At 53.2% G+C, this 17,463-nt stretch overlaps 1 protein-coding gene across 1 annotated transcript; it reads left to right on the top strand.

The window, feature by feature from the left end:
• The first annotated feature begins 2,421 nt into the window (after window positions 1–2,421).
• On the top strand, window positions 2,422–4,462 carry LOC121851652 (G-protein coupled receptor 61-like). Its single transcript, XM_042345722.1, is given in 4 exon segments — window positions 2,422–3,038; window positions 3,040–3,194; window positions 3,227–3,911; window positions 4,222–4,462. Coding segments are annotated over 4 exon segments (1,698 nt in total).
• Window positions 4,463–17,463: the final 13,001 nt, after the last annotated feature.

Here is a 17,463-nt window from a genome sequence, read left to right as displayed (position 1 = left end):
GCTAACAACACTTGCCCCAACAGCCTTTCGAGGCTGTACGGGGGAATCTCTGTGTGGATGTGTGTGCGTGGTACGTGTATGATTATGACACGTACAATTACCCGTCACTTCGCATCCCGGTTAAACATCTCATCCGCTCCACTTGAGCGGAGCAGATGTGAAGAGTCAACTAAAGGCATAGCCGCTGCACAGTGAGCGTGTCTAGAGGATATCTGCAATCACTCGCAGCCCCATGTCAATCCACTGCCGGATGAAAGTGATCTCGCCGTTCTCGGCCACGGGGCGTTGTTCGTCCATACTTCACCACGGCGGGCAGCGCGAGCGAGTCTACGGGTCTCCGCGCGAGTCCGCGTCTCTCTCCGTGTGAGAAATCACCGGCGGGGTGACGGGCCGCGAGCCATCCACCGGGCCCACGGCACGCTCGAGCACCCGCCGACGTTTCCCCTCCTCCTCGTCGACGCGCGGTGACCGCCGATGCCCTCCGCTGCATCCGCAGGTCGCCCTGCTCCGCCTCTCATGCCTGGGCCTGGCCGTCGCTCGCCGGACCCCGCGGGCGATCGGAGCGCGAGTCGCCGAGCGCCCTCCACCTCCGCCGCCGCCGCCGTCCCCCGAGTCTCGGCGGTGCCGCGGCGGATACGTCACGGCAGGCGCGCGCCGCCCGCGGCCTCCGCTCGCACGCGGCCACGGTGAGCGCCGCCAGCCATGCTCGCTCCGCTGCCTCGCCGTTGTGTGCGTCATGCGTCGGAGAGTTCGTGACCACCGCGCCACATCTTTGGCAGGCCCGGCTGTGGCTCCCCTTGGATGGGGCGGGGGGGGGGACGGGGGGGCGACAGTCGAGGTTAAGTATGGGGGGGTCCAGTGTGCTGGGGAGAGTGAGCTTGGCTGGGCCAAAGGACAGGTTGGGTGGTGCGGGACCCACTCCAACACCTCCCTCGTTGCGTGCCTGCTCTCTGGTGGAACCCTCGAGAAGGGGGTCCATTCCTGTGCCCGCGTCTTGATGCCACAGTGCCTCAAGTGGCGTATCGTGCTTGGCACGGCTCCTGGTGCCAGGAATGAAATGTGGCCCCCACCCTGTCCAATTCCCTCCCGCCCCTCTCCCACTCTCCCAAAATTCCCTCTGGGCAACTTGGGCCCCGGTACAATTGCACCGCCGACATCACTTAATAACGACGACGTCACTCGGTGTGGCAGTGTCAAGACGACGGCAATTCCATCCGGTGGGTATGCATCTCCTAAGTCCGTTTATTTCTCTCCGTGGTGGTGGTGGTGATGTAATTAACACGTTTGGTATTCGTGCCATTCTGATAGCGCAAGGCTATCACAGTGGCACTGTGGTTTTACCAGATTAGGCAATTTTCGAGTGATTTTCCAGATTTGGCAAATTTGGACCGCGACGCCGGCAGGCAATGCCCTGCACAAATCCCAATGGGTTCACGGGATTTTTAAGTGCCCACTGTATTTTCAGTTAATCCATCCGCAGTAGTGACCGGGGCAGCCCACAGGATTCGAACCGCCTTGTCTCTGGGTTTTTCAATCAACGCGTTGCACGTGTGTCTTATCCAGGGCAGGGCCTCTCTTAGGTGACCGAAAACGGCACCTTCCGCGTTGCATAATAACGCTAATCAGTTCCGTGAAATATCCACTGGGTACCACGTGTGAGACACGCCGTGTAAATATAGGAACGGCTAATTGCATCGAAGTGCCATTGTGAACACATCTCTGCTCATTATTTAACACACGATTACATTTCACGAAGAGTTAATGATGTTTGGACAACAGAGGATATTAATTTAGTTTTATTATTATCATCTTAGTTCGTTTGCAAAGTGCATTTCGGCCAGCAGCGGTAAAGAAAGCCATTGAAATTCTTTTATTGATCTGAAGTGATAAATAATAATAAGAATACACGTGACATAATTTATGAATCCATTGATAGCCCTGCAGAGTCCCTGGCTCGTGCCGCTTTGTGAGCTCGCACACGACCCCCCACTTCCTCCTACAATTCTGGCTGCCAGCCAGGCCCCTGTGGGGCTTGGAAGTCTCCTCGCAGTGAGAGGTTCCCGGTGGTTATTGTCAGATCGCAAGTCGGGCCAGAAAAAGCCCGCAACCCCTCTTTGGCACGGATAAGAAGAGTTCGGCCGCTAAATAATGAATACGGTGCAATCGCGTAAAATCGACGCAACTACCTCCTACGAGTAACTTGCTACCGAGACTTTCGTGCGAACGCTGCTGCCTCTCGAAAGGTTCCGTCGCGGCGTCGTCATCGACATTCATTCCATCGTTCGCGCGTTCACTCATTCGCTCATTCACTGATTCGCTCGTTCTCTCGTTCGCTCATTCGTCCCTTCGCGCATCGCCTCGGCAGACGAACGCGAGACTCTCCGAGCCTCGGCACCAGCAGCGCGTCCCCCGCCAGGCGGCATGGAGGGCGTGCGTCCCCCGCCAGGCGGCATGGAGGGCGTGCGCGCCTGGGACGCGGTGGGCCTGGCCTTCTCGGCGCTGCTGAACGCCGCCGCGCTGCTGGGCAACCTGGCGCTGCTCGTGGTGCTGCTGCGCGCGCCGCCCCTGCGCAAGTTCATCTTCGTGCTGCACCTGTGCGTGGTGGACCTGCTCTCCGCCACCGTGCTCATGCCCATGGCGATCGCGTCGAGCCGGCCCGTGTCGCTCGCGCTCGGCGGGCCACCCGTCGGCGAGGGGGACGTCTTCTGCAAGGCGCACGTCTTCCTCAACGTGTGCCTCATCAGCGCCTCCATCCTCTCCGTGTCGGCCATCTCGGTGGAGCGCTACTACTACATCGTGCACCCGATGCGCTACGAGGGCCGCGTGGGCGCCGGCCTGGCCGTCTCCGTGCTCGCGTTCATCTGGGTCGAGTCCGGCCTCGCCTCCGTGGTGCCGCTCCTGGGCTGGCGCGCGACCCCCGACGCGCCGTGGCCCGCCAACGGCACTGCGGCCACGCCGGCGGCACGCTGCTCGCTCTACTGGAGCGACGGCGAGTACAAGAACGTGTTCGTGGTGGTGTTCAGCGTCTTCTGCTTCGTGTGCCGGCCTCATCGTCACCGTGGTCTACTGCAGCGTGTTCAAGGTGGCGCGCATCGCGGCGCTGCAGCAGGGCCCGCTGCCCTCGTGGACCAACGGCGCGCGCCAGCGCTCCGTGTCGCTCAACAGCCAGACGACCATCGTGAGCGACGCCGCGGGCAACGCCGGTCGGCGAGCGGCGGCGGCGGCCCGCCCGCCAGGATCTCGCCCGAGCGGGCCTTCGGCGGCGGCAAGGCGGCCGTCACGCTGGCGATCCTGGTGGGGCAGTTCGTGGTGTGCTGGCTGCCGCACTTCGCCTACCACCTGCACGCGGCGACGAGCGGGCGGCGGGGCGACACCGAGTCGGCGGAGACGCTGGTCACGTGGCTCGCCTACTCCTCCTTCTCCATCAACCCGTTCTTCTACGGGTGGCTCAACCGGCAGATCCGCGAGGAGCTCAAGAAGCTGGCGCGGTGCCGCTGCGCCGGCCCCTGGCCCAGGGACGAGCCGCCGGGACCGTCCAGCCACGGCTCGGTGGAGGAGAACTTCTTCCAGTTCCTGCAGCGCACCGGCTGCCCCGTGGTGGTCGGGGGGGGCCCGAGCCGCCCGTCGCGTTCGCCACGTCCACGCCCAAGCGGGCCTTGGACCACATCGCCGCCCTCGGGTTCCGCATCCCCGGGCAGATCCCGAGGAGTCGTCCGAATACAACGAGCACATGTTCTCCAACTCCGCGCGGGACCCGTAGCCGCGGCGGTGCCGCCGCCGACGCCGCGTCACGGCCTTGGCGACGGGGGCGCTTCCCCGGCGACGCTTTTTGCCAAAATCCGCGTGAAAATGGGGACATCTGCCAACGTGTCAGCTGGGACTTTAGCCTGCACCGGCAGTGCCCAAGAACTGTGCTTTATTTATTTATTTATGTCACCCTCCACCCTCCCTCCACTCTCCCCCAGTTGCATTTTTAATTAACTTGTGGTGAGCCATTGGTGTTTTTTTTTACGTGGTTGTGTAGAAAGAATGTGGAACAAAATATAAAATTGCCAATCAATCAAACGGTGGCATTTATTGAGAGCGAGCGAGAATCCCAGTTTACCGCTCGTAAAATGGATGGAATATTTTTTTTTTTACAGAATTTACCGGCTTTAAAGGCGTCGTTAAAACGTTGTAAAACGGTGCTTAATTTAACTTTGAATCCGTCACGGGGGGAAGGGGGTCCTGCGAAGCCACAGTTTCCATCCCACGGCCCGGTGAGATGACCATGTCTCTGTTCAGCGGCGTGGTACCAGGGGTCATGGACTCGTGTCCTGTAAGGTGCGCGGAGCGCTGCGTCGAGAGTCCCGTCTGGAGGAGCTCGGCAGAAGCGCGCCGCGTGACATTTTGTCTCTGGGAAACCCGCGGCGCTGCGTTGGCAGTGGCGCACAAGCGCAACGGCGGAATAACGCTGCCCTGAGGAGGAACAAATACATCGGGAAAGATCGTCTCTCTGGCAGAGGCGTTGCCACAGAATCTTGCTTGCTACCTTCTTCTTTTCTTCGATGGGCAGTGCTTTTCATCTTCTTGGTTCTTTCAGTAAAGTCACGTAGAAGGGAAATAATAAAATAATAAAAATAAAACATAAAATACAGTTCTCACGATGTTTCGGCCACAACGCAAGCAGCCGTCCTCAGGTGAAGAACAGGTCTGTCGGAAAGACAGCGTCTGAATGAACACCACCAAGCTTGGCAGCGTATATTTAAGATTTTGTCGAACGTGTTGAATTACGTCGATATAAAGCGTGCCCGCGGTGGCGGTGTTGGGGCGTAACGATGAATCCCTTCAACATTGACGGTCATTCTCAAGGCTCACAATTGCATGCGTCCAATCACGAGCGTAAGAATCCACAATTCCTTATCTGCTGTATGTCCACGGGTTCATTTGACCCCTCCAGCCACTAGAGGCCGCTACATTAATCACGGTGTCAAAGATTGGAACCGATGTTTGAATCACATTGTGACCGGCGCATCTGTTAGGCTTTGCGTTTGCAATTGGTGCTGTGGTCAGACCCAAACCGGCTAAATATGATTCCAGCTTTGTGAAAACTATGTCCATAACCCCGATCTGGTAACGTGAATGTCTTGCTCTTGTTTTGCTCTCAAGAGGACGCGATGGAAAGCAATTGTTCCGGTAATTTTACCGCGAGCTCCGATTGCCAAATCCGGGGGCGAAACTAACGACCGTGAAAGAACGGTAATCCACAACGGCGATTGCAAATCAGAGCGGAATTTTATCCGGCAAAGAATCGCCCACGTGGCACGACGCGGTGGCTTGTGACGGAGCGTTGTGGCCGCGTGGATGGCGGAGTGTCCTTGAGAAACGAAAACAAACCCAGGCTAAACATCCTGACCTTGCTGACCTCTCAGCGTGGGCTAGGGTTACACGTGTAAGGTCAGGGCTGGGGTTACACGTGTAAGGTCAGGGCTGGGTTACACGTGTAAGGTCAGGGCTGGGGTTACGTGTGTAAGGTCAGGGCTGGGGTTATGCGTGTAAGTCAGGCTGGGGTTACACGTGTAAGGTCAGGGCTGGGGTTACACGTGTAAGGTCAGGGCTGGGGTTACACGTGTAAGGTCAGGGCTGGGGTTACGTGTGTAAGGTCAGGGCTGGGGTTACACGTGTAAGGTCAGGGCTGGGGTTACGTGTGTAAGGTCAGGGCTGGGGTTATGCGTGTAAGGTCAGGGCTGGGGTTACGCGTGTAAGGTCACGGCTGGTGTTACACGTGTAAGGTAAGCTGACTGCGATCTCAGGGAACGGAGGGACGGACCGTGCTGTGGACGCAGGGAGCCACGCTCGCTACGCGAGACGCCGCTGCCGGTTGTGGTTGAGCGCTCGCGGTGTCATCGCCGCCGCCGTGAACACGACGCCGCTGCCCCGCTGCGGCAGGCGGCCGTGAGCCGCTCACGTTGATCGCGCCGTTGCTTTTTGTTACTTTTCGTATTCTTTTTGCTTCCTCCGGCTGTGAAGGACCATGTACGCAGCACGATTGTCGAGCTGCTTTCGTACCGTACGCAGCCAACCGTCCTAATCGGAGGTGCGTCACGGCGCTAGCGATTATTGTTATAATTATAATGATGATAATTACTACGCCTGTCGATCCGAAACCATCGCTGGCAGCTCAGAAATCCGATGGCCGAGTGGCGGCCAAGATGGAACCGGCATCTCGTGTGCAGTGAACTTCAATTTCCGCTGCATGAAAAGAAAAATCAACTCCTATTGAGTGGAGGTCCTCTCATCCGCACATCGATTATCCGGACTTCTCAATACCCATCGACTCGGAGCGTACCACGTAAAATTATATGATCCACACCAACGATTATTATTCTAATCCATGTCGTTGCCTGGATCTGGCGATAAATTAATTATTCTGCCCGAGACTTAAGAGGCCTTCATTCAGCAATGGCTAGATCAAGGCAGCTGATGCTAGTGTTGGTGAAACAGAGACGATAGGTTCTTACCCACAGCGCCTGCTGAGCCATGCCAGGTTGGCTCAGCACGGCCCCGGCGGCGCGGCTCGGCGGATTGTAACCGGCTCGATTCCAACAACACGCCCAGGTGGGGAGTCACGTGGTGCGTGTGAAGTCAGGTGGTGCGTGGGAAGTCACGTGGTGCGTGGGGAATCAGGCGGTGCGTGGGAAGTCAGGCGGTGCGTGGGGAGTCAGGCGGTGCGTGGGTTGTCAGGCGGTGCGTGGGTTGTCACGTGGTGCGTGGGAAGTCACGTGGTGTGTGGAGAGTCAGGTGGTGCGTGGAGAGTGGCGTGGTGCTTGGGAAGTCACGTGGTGCGTGTGGCTGGGGGAGTGAACTCCTCAACTTGTTGTGGACTTGACGGGTGATATTTACCTACGGCCCTTCGGCAGGCATCACGCCCAACGCGCACCACCAGGAGGTGACGGCTGCGTTCTAACCACGCACGAGAGCGGTAAAGATCGCAAGTCGGACGCCGCGCCGAAATGTACGGGTGAAGGTGATCGCCTGCGAATGAGCGTCGATCGAGGAAAATTGATTTTGCCAAAACTTAAGCAGAGACGTGATAATATGAATCAATATTATCTGAAATTTGAAATGCATTCAACCGCAAGTGTTGGTTATTGATCAGTTTACTCGTCGTTTTTAATTACGGATCTTTATTATTTATTTAACGTCATAAGGTCATGACGCACGCACGTGATTCCACAATGAGGCTTCACCTCTGCGTTAACCGACGTGGTTTTAAATGTTACGTTAGCGGTCAGGAGTACGATAATTTATCGTTTAATATCGATACTCGAGCTCACGACAACTTTGGTATCGAAGGATCGGCATACGTCGTATTAAATGGGTTCACGTGACATGGTTGACCACCAGGGATTCCCAGGAGTTGTGGGCATGGTGCTGCGAGGTGTGGCAAGCACATGGCAGTGTTGAGTGTTATCTCCTCATATTGCGCGGTGGGTTTTCTCCGGTGTCTATCGGTGTCCTCCCTTACGAAGCCAGACTCTCATTCATGGAGTGGGCCAAACATTCCAATGAACCAGGAGACGATCCTGAAAATGAGCCTCAAGAAGAATCAGTGGAGGCTTTCCTGGGTAAACAATTGACATTATTTTTAATTGTTGCGTGGGTTATAGGGACGCCTGCCTTAGCGGTGTTATTAAAAAATAAGGGGCCCGGGCAACGAATTGTTATTCAGAATGTTTGTGGTTTCAATTCCCGATCCGTTGATGCGACTGCTGCTGTTTATAATCGGTCCTTTTTACCACAAAGAACGGCCACCGTTTCTCAACATGTCATTGGCAACAAACGTGTCGAGTTTTTGTTGTTGCCTTTGTTGTTTCTTCAACGACAGCGCCGTTAGTTTCTCTGCTCATCTGTGTTTATTTAATTAATTGGGCAGACCCCTACTCGGCCGGCCTTTGCGGCGCTTGTACGCGTCCACGTATGGACGTTTTGTCCATCCGCTGCTGGATGGAGGCCTCCCCTTATTAGACGTCACCACGCTGTAACGTCGGCGCGGGTTGGTTAAGGTGGTGGGCCACAGACGCGGTAGCGTAGAAGTAAGGTACAATAATCGTTTCTGCAACTGCGCCTCTGTTGGCCACCACGTGGCCACCAATGCGGTGGTGATGGTGCTTCATGTACAGGGTGGACCTAAAGTCAGGACACACGGGGTTATTATATTAATTTTAACAAATGTTCAAACTGACCCCCATTAATATTCATGCGTGATGCATGAATTCTCTTTTGAACTCACGACTTTGTATTTTTTAAGATGATAGCTGTATCATTTTGAACATTCATCAATTATGTTTCATCTTAACTCATTCCGGGTTCTTGGTCGAGATTTGTAAATGACGCATTTGCCCACAGAAATAATAATAATAATAGGAACATTTAATAATAACAGATAAAAAATCAATTTAAATAATAAATCATTCAAATATTGTAATGCCAGTGTAAATAAATAAAATAACCTTTTTGTGTCCTGACTTGTGGGCCACCCTGTAGAACTCGAAGGGTCACGAGTTAACAATGGACGCTCACGAAGGATCGACTCAGCCTATCATCTTCAACATCCCTCCACGGTCAATAAAATAACTACCACTTTGTGTCAACTAAACAGCGGTCTCTTTGCTGACAAACTGGCCCCTGTCATGGGAACGTGGAACTTCCACCCCTGGCTCAGGGCCGCCGATGGAGATGGCTCGGTTGAGCGGCGAGACGCGTTTGATTTTGTTTTACTTTGACGTCAGTCGATGACTGAGAGACATGGGGCGACAATTGTGCGGGTAAACTCCCATGCTTTAGGTGCCGGGAAATCTATTTAAACTCTCTGCAGTTGGTGTGGAGTCGCTGCTTTGGTGAATTAACAAGGAACACGGCGAGGTAGATAGCGATACTGTAACTGGGTTGTTTTTTTCATCACGGTCACGAAAGGAAGATGTCACGCTTCGTTCGCCTGGCCCTTTTCTGGAGAAAAAAAATGTCGAGCGTGGCGTCAAGAAAATCATGAAGGCCATCATCATCATCAGCAGCAGCCACAGTCAATCCACTGCTGGATGAACAATCCTCGGCCCATATCTTGACGCCTTCCTCTCCGAGCACTGACAGTTGGGAAAAGCTCCCGTCACGACTTTAATCGAACCTGTTATTTGAATGACTATACGATCACAAACATATTACAAACCTTTATATAAGTATTAATGTATGTGCCTATGGTGCCATGATTCCAGTACATTGTTCTGGTGACTGTGTTTTCCTACAATAGGACAAATCTGTTAGGGAGATATAAATAACTACACCGCGTGCATGGTACTGTGCGTCTCGGTGCAGACAGCCTCTTGATGTAGTCGCCTCTCGATTCTCCAGGGTAATCGGGTGGCAGGGCGGTGGCACGGTGGGCAACACCCATGGCTCACAGGAAGAGAGGCCTTCCTCGCCTCTGTGGAGTTTGAATGTTCTCCCCCAGCCTGTACATTTAACTGGTATTGGCCAAAACATTCCCAGTGCTGAAAAAATTGACCTGCGCATGACTCACCTGAGATCACGCACACACGCACACACGGCGGCAACGTTGGCCCATCTCCTGTGGAAACTTGGCAGGACCCGACTGAAAAAGAGTCTGAGATTCGTTGAGGCTCTCCGGGGTTAGCAAGCACAATACAATACAGATACAATAGTCAGTGGAGGTGAGGGCTAATCCGGCCAGATCGAAAACCACGACTATTACAATACACGTTGTTACAATTACAGATGTTTACCAAGAAAAGCCTCGCTCAGTCTCAATACATTTAGGTTTGCGCAGTAAGGGGTGAGACTCGCCAGCGTTATGGGTTTCCCAATTAAGTAAACATGCAAATGAGGCTATGACAATATGGGATGGCTGTTGACGACGCCGGTTTTTTTTATTGTTGCTTAAAGCGATCGCTCACTTGCCTGCCAACACATTTGGGGTCACGTGAGCACTGAGCCAATTGGCCATCGACGAGTGAGGAGGAGCAGGTCAATGTTAAAACAGCCTGCATATTTATTTATTGGCAATCTGCATAATCTACCCCCTTTCCGCCTCCCCCCCCACGGGTAATCGAGAGTTCACTGTACTTTGCTGGTCGATATTTATTTGATATATATATACACATATCTATATTTGTAAACGATTTCATATTTAATTGGACAGGGTACGAGCAGGTCGCTGTTGTATTCTATACGAGACTGCGATGAGCGGTGGGGCCACGTGCGTTAGTCACGCGGTTACTGTGACGTCATCGCGTGACGCGCAAGGTACGCGGTTGGCGGGGTAACAGTCACGGCCGTCCATAGAGGGGGGGTGCGGGGACTGGGCAAATCACACCGTGTGGCCCCCCCCCCGACACCTTCAAACTACACCGGAAGTATTCAATCTGACAGCGCGACGTCAACGCGTGGGGGCCACCCAAAGCGCGGGGCCCGGGGCGGTCGCCCATATTCTAGGGACGGCTCTGGTGACGATTGCACATATTTTGTTGTTGTTTGCTGTCTAGAAGAAAGGAGGAAAAAAAACAATCGCCTCTCGTGCGGTGTGCGATGCGAGTCTGACAAGCGGTGGTGGGATCTCGCGACCCCGGGGCTCCGCGTGTGTCGTTCGGGGCAATGGGGAAGGGGCGCGTACGGTGACCTCCCCAACCCCGACCCCGACGCGGTGATGAGCGCCGCACCTGCGAGGTTATTTCTATCGGCGCGACGCTGCGATGCCGTTGGGAATTAGCGGGGCTCGCGCCTTAGTTTTTTGTGTTTCTCTTGCAACGTTCTGAACACGAATACGAGAATAATACAAATAAAAAATCACAAAAGGTGAAACGTGACCATCGCTCCTCCGTGCCGCCTCTTTTATTTCCCCTCGCTCCCCCCGCTCGTGAGTTCTGAACTCAACGAATTTTCAAGGAATTTGCCACGACGGTTCAGCTGCTGCACCGGGAGATGGCATCGAGCCGGCGATGTATGGACTCGAGCGTGCTGGACATTCCACCCCCGGCAGCTGACTTCGTTTCTCGGTGAAAGAGGTGACAATGACACGTGTTTTTTTTTCTCCTGTAGATAGTTACAACGTGCGGCAAAACCGGTAACCGTTATTCTTCTTGCGGTTACCGGTAATCCAACAACAACCGATTTAACAACCGTGTTTACAAACCGTTCACGCAAAGTAACATCGTAAATGTTGCTGCAAAAAATGTACCATGAATTTTTTTTTCATTTTCAAATGACGCACAAAGTCCAGCGTCGACACGGAACACCGGGCGGAAGAAATCAGGGCTCAAGAAAAAAGTTAAAAATAGCGGTGATTTGACCATTCGGCTCAACCCGCAGACGCGTGCTAGCAAGGAGCGACCCACATACGAATTGGGTTTCATTAACGCAGAGCGAACGTCAGCGCTAAAAATAGAGGCACCTTGCCACCCACAGGGGCGGCGGTGGGGTTATTTATATCAAGACGACTCCGCAATGAGTCGCGTTGTAAATTAATTAGCCGCTCTCTAACGTGTCACTGAAATGTCACGATGTTCAGACAGAATAGCAACAACAAACCGCAGCATCTCATTCAATATTGGGCGCGCGTGTGCGGTGTGCAGGGTGTGTTCTGTGTTGTTGTCGTGTGGTTTGTGTTGTGTGGATTGTGTTGTGTGTGTTGTATGGTGTGTGTTCCGTTTTTGTGTGGATTTTTGTAACGATAGAATTGGAACGTCGTTTATTTATAGCCATGTGAGAACCGGACTGAGAATGAAATAATTTTCGTTTATTTCGCAAGGAAGAAAATCTGGGTCTGTCGTGTGTGCAAGCACGACAGTCGATTGTGGGCGAATTTATAAAAAAATATATCACTCGGCATTCAAGTTATAGCAGCCTCGTATTAAAATAAAGATTCATTTAAGAAATAAATAATTCGTAAATGTAATTCAAGTGTTCAACAACAACAACATCACGAAGAACGGTGGCTCAAATGAACAGGAGCGAGCAAAGCAATCACGCAGAGTGGAAATAACGTCGCGATGGTGACCGTGAAAGATAATGCCGGAGGTGTAAATACAAAAGAAAGAAATCTATTCACAACTCTCCGACGTGCACGCGATCGGCATAAATCATCTTAGGAACGCGTAGGCAGGTGACCTGGCTCGTGCCATCGTTTCTCACGTGTACAGTTTTTCAGCGGCAATGCCACTCCGTGTGCGAGGAGGAGTACCACCGTGGGTTCGAGGTCATTTACCACAATGAGTACTTTGCTGAAGGTCATTTACCACAAAAAGAAACAAAAAGATTGCCCGAAAAATGTAAAACAGTAGATCCCCCACAGTGAGGGTGACACGTCAAGTTAGCGCACTGGATTTTAAAATATAAACCGTTGATTTCTTAATGCGATTTAAACTACTGTACGTGTTTAACAATAAATGTTATGCCTCGGTCAAAATTGCTGAAAATAAAAACGAATTTCACTGCGTGTGGCCGTGGTGAGAGCATATCTCGTTTTCTGATTGCCCTCTGGTTTATTTGGTTCCTGCGTGCACATCCGTGAACTCGTTTCCCCTTTACAATGTTTTTGAACCATAAGTACTGTACGGAATATAATAATACCGTACTGTAGTCTCCACTTGTAACACTACGCCGCCATCACCACCGCACATCATTCACTCCCTCTGGAGGAGAGATAACGAATCAGAGGCGCGAGGAACCATAGACAAGCCGAGGCCAACAATTGGCCAAGCTCTGCAGTCCTCGATGTATATGTAAGGTGTCACCGGGCAATTAATGAGTGTTTTACACGTGGGAGGAAATCCGAGCACCCAGAGAAAACCCACGCATGCGAGGGAGCAACACTCTATCCCATACAGACGGAACAGGTGGAGTCCACATTTTTGCTCGACTGCCATCTCCTGGCGAGCCATCATTTCTTCACTATTTTGTCAACAAATACAGACAGACTCGTGCATTCTGAGCCAATTTTCCACGGCCCTGTAGCAGCACAGACTACGTGGGAGGGTGGTTTTGGTGGGGGGGGGGTGTAATCGTCAATACGTTTCAAAACGAGTTTTAAAACGCGGGTGAAAAGGTCAGACGGGACGGCTGGGGGCCCGTTGTGGTGCCCGTGTGATGCCCCTTCTCCTGCCTCTTGATGACGCGAGGCGCGCGCGCCGCTCACGACCGCCCAGAGGTTGCCCTTTTCCCTCTCCCCCCGCGGCTTGCAGAGTTCAGCTTTGATCTCAGCACGGGGGGTCACTGAGCCACCGCGCGCGGGAGCCGTGCCGGGTCCACCGCCCCCACTCCCAGCCGTGGAAGCAACGCGCCGGGAATTTTTCGGAAGCCCGCTGCTCCACGGCCACCGCCGAGACATTAACAACGCGGCATCGACGTGGAATCGACACAAAACCACAACAACAACAACAACCAACAAAAAAAACACCCAAATATAAACCACTACAGAGGCGTTCGCTGCTTTGAACGAGGTGATAGACGGTCGTTGTTGTGGGGGGGGGTGGGGGACATCCGTGGTCGGACTTCAGGACGACGATCGCCCCAAGCGCATGGGCGACAGCGGACTCGGTGGGCCGATGGGACGGCCACGGTGGAGACGGAACGACGGCACATTCAGCTCGCGTGGAGGAGCTACATCGGTGTGAGATCGTGAGGGATGGTGAGCGCGTTGGGTAAGAGCCTTCATCCAGCAGTGAATAAATCATGGCCGATGATGACTATACAAAGTGATTCAAAGAAGATGTTTTAACACTTCTGCAAATTTGCAACAGTGCCCCGAGCATGTGCCTCTGGGCTCTGGAGACCACCTGGAGATGATTCCCGGCACGCGTTGACAACGATGGCGAACAAGTGGAGACTTTTTGAAGCTATTAACATTACATTTGTTATCATGTTACAGTGTATTATCCATTCTTTTTTTCTTCATTACAAACTACAGTGCCTTATAGGTGTTAACATTTGTTCTAAGCACGCTGCATTTGAACGGCACTGCAGGTTTCCAGGGCACCCATTCGTTTTAAAGAATAAATTGCGGTTTGATGAAGTTAATAAAACATAATCGATGGGAAGTCGATGAGGATATTTACCACTGATTTTGGCCCAGGTTGGAGCTCGAATCCAGATTTCTGGGTTCATACCACAGGGCGCTCACAATAACGTCACAACTTTACGCATATACGGACAAAGCTAAAGGTCCCAATTGTAGCCTCCACAGACTGTAGGGGCAAGTGTCGTTCGCGAGAACCTATGAAGGCGGCACGGTACACGAGGTCACCCAACACTACGCCACCCGCCTTTGTTTCCCCAGTGCTGATGTTTACACACCGCACCAGGTGCAGAACTCATTTAAGGCGGAGTCGACCTAGGAGAGACCGGTTTTATATATTCGCCACGAATGTTGGCCGTGAACGGAAATCGAACTCGGCTCGTCGTGTTCGTAGCGCAAGTGCGCTAACCACTACGCCACCGCTCCCACAATATGCACACACAGACACACACCAACCTGTGCACGACACGCGCGTGCGCGCGCGCTCATGCTAACAGCGCTCGGCTCTCTAATTTGACAGCCAATTTGTTTTTCGTTGCATCTGCTCGGGCCACTTTGAGGATTTACAAATCGGGTGGCCTCTACGACATCAGGAACAGCGGCGGCAGCAGCGGCTAAAAATAGCCTCGGGTGACGGGGAGGAGGCGACGGGGGCAAGCTTCCAGCTCCATCCGCACCTCCCCCAGGAGTAAGGGGTGGAGGGAGGCTCTGCGATGGTGGATGGATACGAGGAGGGGGTGAGTCGCAGAGGGACAAGAGAACGAGAGACGGAGAGAAGCGGTGGCATACGTGCACAGGGGCCTCCTTCCTTCAGAGGGGGGGGGGGAAATGATGTGTCTGTCTCCCACTGTGGCTCTCTGTGTGCCTCTGTGTGTTTCTCCGTGTCACTTTATCACTGCCCCGTGTCTCCGTCTGTCTCTTTGTGTGTGCGACACGTGCACGTGAACAGTGTACTCACTTCCAACCCAAAATGTATCTGCGCCAGTCTCTCTGCCTCTCTGTCCGCCTCTGTCTATTTATGTGGCTCTCTGTATAACTCTGTGTTTGTCTTTGCCTGCCTCTCCCTATCTCTCTCAATCTATCCTTCTGTGGCTCTCTATGTGTCTCTCTCCGTGTCCCTCTGGTTTCACTCCATGTATCTGTCTCCAGGATCTCTCTCCATGTCTGTCTGTATGTTTCCCTCTATGGCTGTCTGTCTTTGTGTTTGGCCCTGTGTCTCTGTCTTTCGGCCCCTTCCCGTCTCCACGCGACCCACTTCTTGTTACGATGGCTCTGGGGACGGGCAACGTCTGATGAAGAAATGCAGGGAATGGTGTCAAGGTCAACACCATCACGGCCAATACCATCGATGCCACCACAGCTCATCATTGATGAATTCATTTGCGAGATCCTTCAACTGTTGCACGGTCAACACCCTCACGTGGCGTAGCATGGTTGGCGTGGACCCTGGTGCAAGGAATGAATCGGTGCCCCCTGTCCAATGTTGCCTCTCCCCTCCTCGTAGCCCAGCGCCGGTGCCCCTCTGGCACGTGTCGCTCTGGTTCAGCTGCACCGCTGCGCACCTCTCCAATTGCCTCAACAACTCACTCCTCCATTGCCCTTCCCACGCTGTCTCTCACCTGCCCCCTCCATATCTGCCCCCATAGGACCCCTCCTCCACATCATCCTCTTCATTCTATACATTGACCCACTTTCACCCAAACCCCTCTCCGCCATCAGGTCCGATGTTAGAAAGCGATCCCAGATATAGCATTAAATCTGCTTGAAAGGCACTTCATCAGCTTGTCTTACGCCGTGCTGCTGCTGCTCGCTACGTGCCTGGCATGCAACACAAAACGCAAGGCGTTTGCAACCGCGCTTTCTCCTACCTCGTGCAACCTGCGCTCCTATCCTGGGATGGAGTGGCGGAGAAGATGCCCCCCCCCCCTGCTATTCCTAAAAAGAGTCCTCCACTTACCAATTCTTCGCTCTCACTTCATCTTGCGCCACACTGGAGATTTTGTGTGAAGCACTTATCATTGTCTTCATCAGCAATGGTCTATCCGCTGCGGGATAAAGGCCTCCTCAAACCGTCGCTATCTCTCGCAGTCACACGATGTCGCTATCCTCCTAACTCTTGCACATCGGCTAAATCTCATCGTTCCATCGCTCGGGTGGTGCTACCCTGGATGCCTCTGCGCCGTTGCTCGCCACTTCGTCTTCCGTGACAGATTGGCTCCTGGCGCAGTGCCCAGCTACCGTCTACAGTATCTCAAGGCAGAGGTGTGGACTCGAGTCATGTGACTTGGACTCGAGTCAGACTCGAGTCATGAATTTGATGACTTCAGACTCGACTTGGACTTGCATAACAATGACTTTGTCCCACCTCTGAGGTGTGGACTCGAGTCATGTGACTTGGACTCGAGTCAGACTCGAGTCATGAATTTGATGACTTCAGACTCGACTTGGACTTGCATAACAATGACTTTGTCCCACCTCTGTCTCAAGGTCCTGTCATCAGCATCATCAGCACCTACCCCTGTCACCTCGTCGAAGGGAGGTAAGGGGCGGATGCAATGAGACCAGGATTTGTGTCCAAATTGTTGTTGTGGGTATCTCGTCACCATATCCAGAGTTTAATTTCTCGTACATTATATTTTATGGGGGTACACCAACACCCAAACCCGTTGACCCTGGCCCTCTCCACCCAGACAGTTGTGGTGGAGAACAGGGACATATTTTACAGATTTCCAGACTGAAGTGAACCTTTTATTGTTCCACGTCAAAACATTTTGCAGTTGTCCGCACAAACCACGACGCTCACGGTGGCCGTGACCCTCGCCTGGCAAAACGTTGTTCCACCCCACCCCAGAATTCCGATATCTGTGGAGACATCACCACGTGTGCTGGTGTCTCCACCCACGCCGATTCAGCCCGGCAACAAGAGCTGTGGTGTGGGAAGGAAGACGGCGGTGTCCCAGATAAGTTGTGACCCGCGTAACCTTCGCGTAGCGCTGGAAATAAAATCTATATTTGCATGCACAGCGAGACGAACGACTCCCGTGTAACAATGGCAGTAACAGGATGTATAATATAGCAAGGTGCCTGCTTCCACAGACGTATGTGATGATGAAGGTAGTGGTGGCGGTGTGGGCTGTGATGGAGATAATGAAGGCCTTTATCTCATCATTGGCCAAGGTAAATCCACTGCTGGATGAGGGTCTTGCTGTGGCAAGTATAGAGGAAGCACAGCGCAACAAAGTATGTTGGTGCACTGCCCACTCATGGCCGCCAGGTAGCGCTGCAGCATAACAAACAACCTGTTCGTGCATGGCTGGGTCAACCTTCCATACACGATGGTGGTCCAGGCACTTTTTTTGCTTAGCTTGCGATATTTTGCGCAGCTTCAACATATCAAT

The sequence above is a fragment of the Callorhinchus milii genome, unplaced genomic scaffold (assembly GCF_018977255.1).
Source record: "Callorhinchus milii isolate IMCB2004 unplaced genomic scaffold, IMCB_Cmil_1.0 Scaffold82, whole genome shotgun sequence".
Taxonomy (NCBI): Eukaryota; Metazoa; Chordata; class Chondrichthyes; order Chimaeriformes; family Callorhinchidae; genus Callorhinchus; species Callorhinchus milii.
The sequence above is the reverse complement of the archived record's forward strand: the minus strand, read 5'-3'. Positions and strand labels throughout refer to the sequence as shown.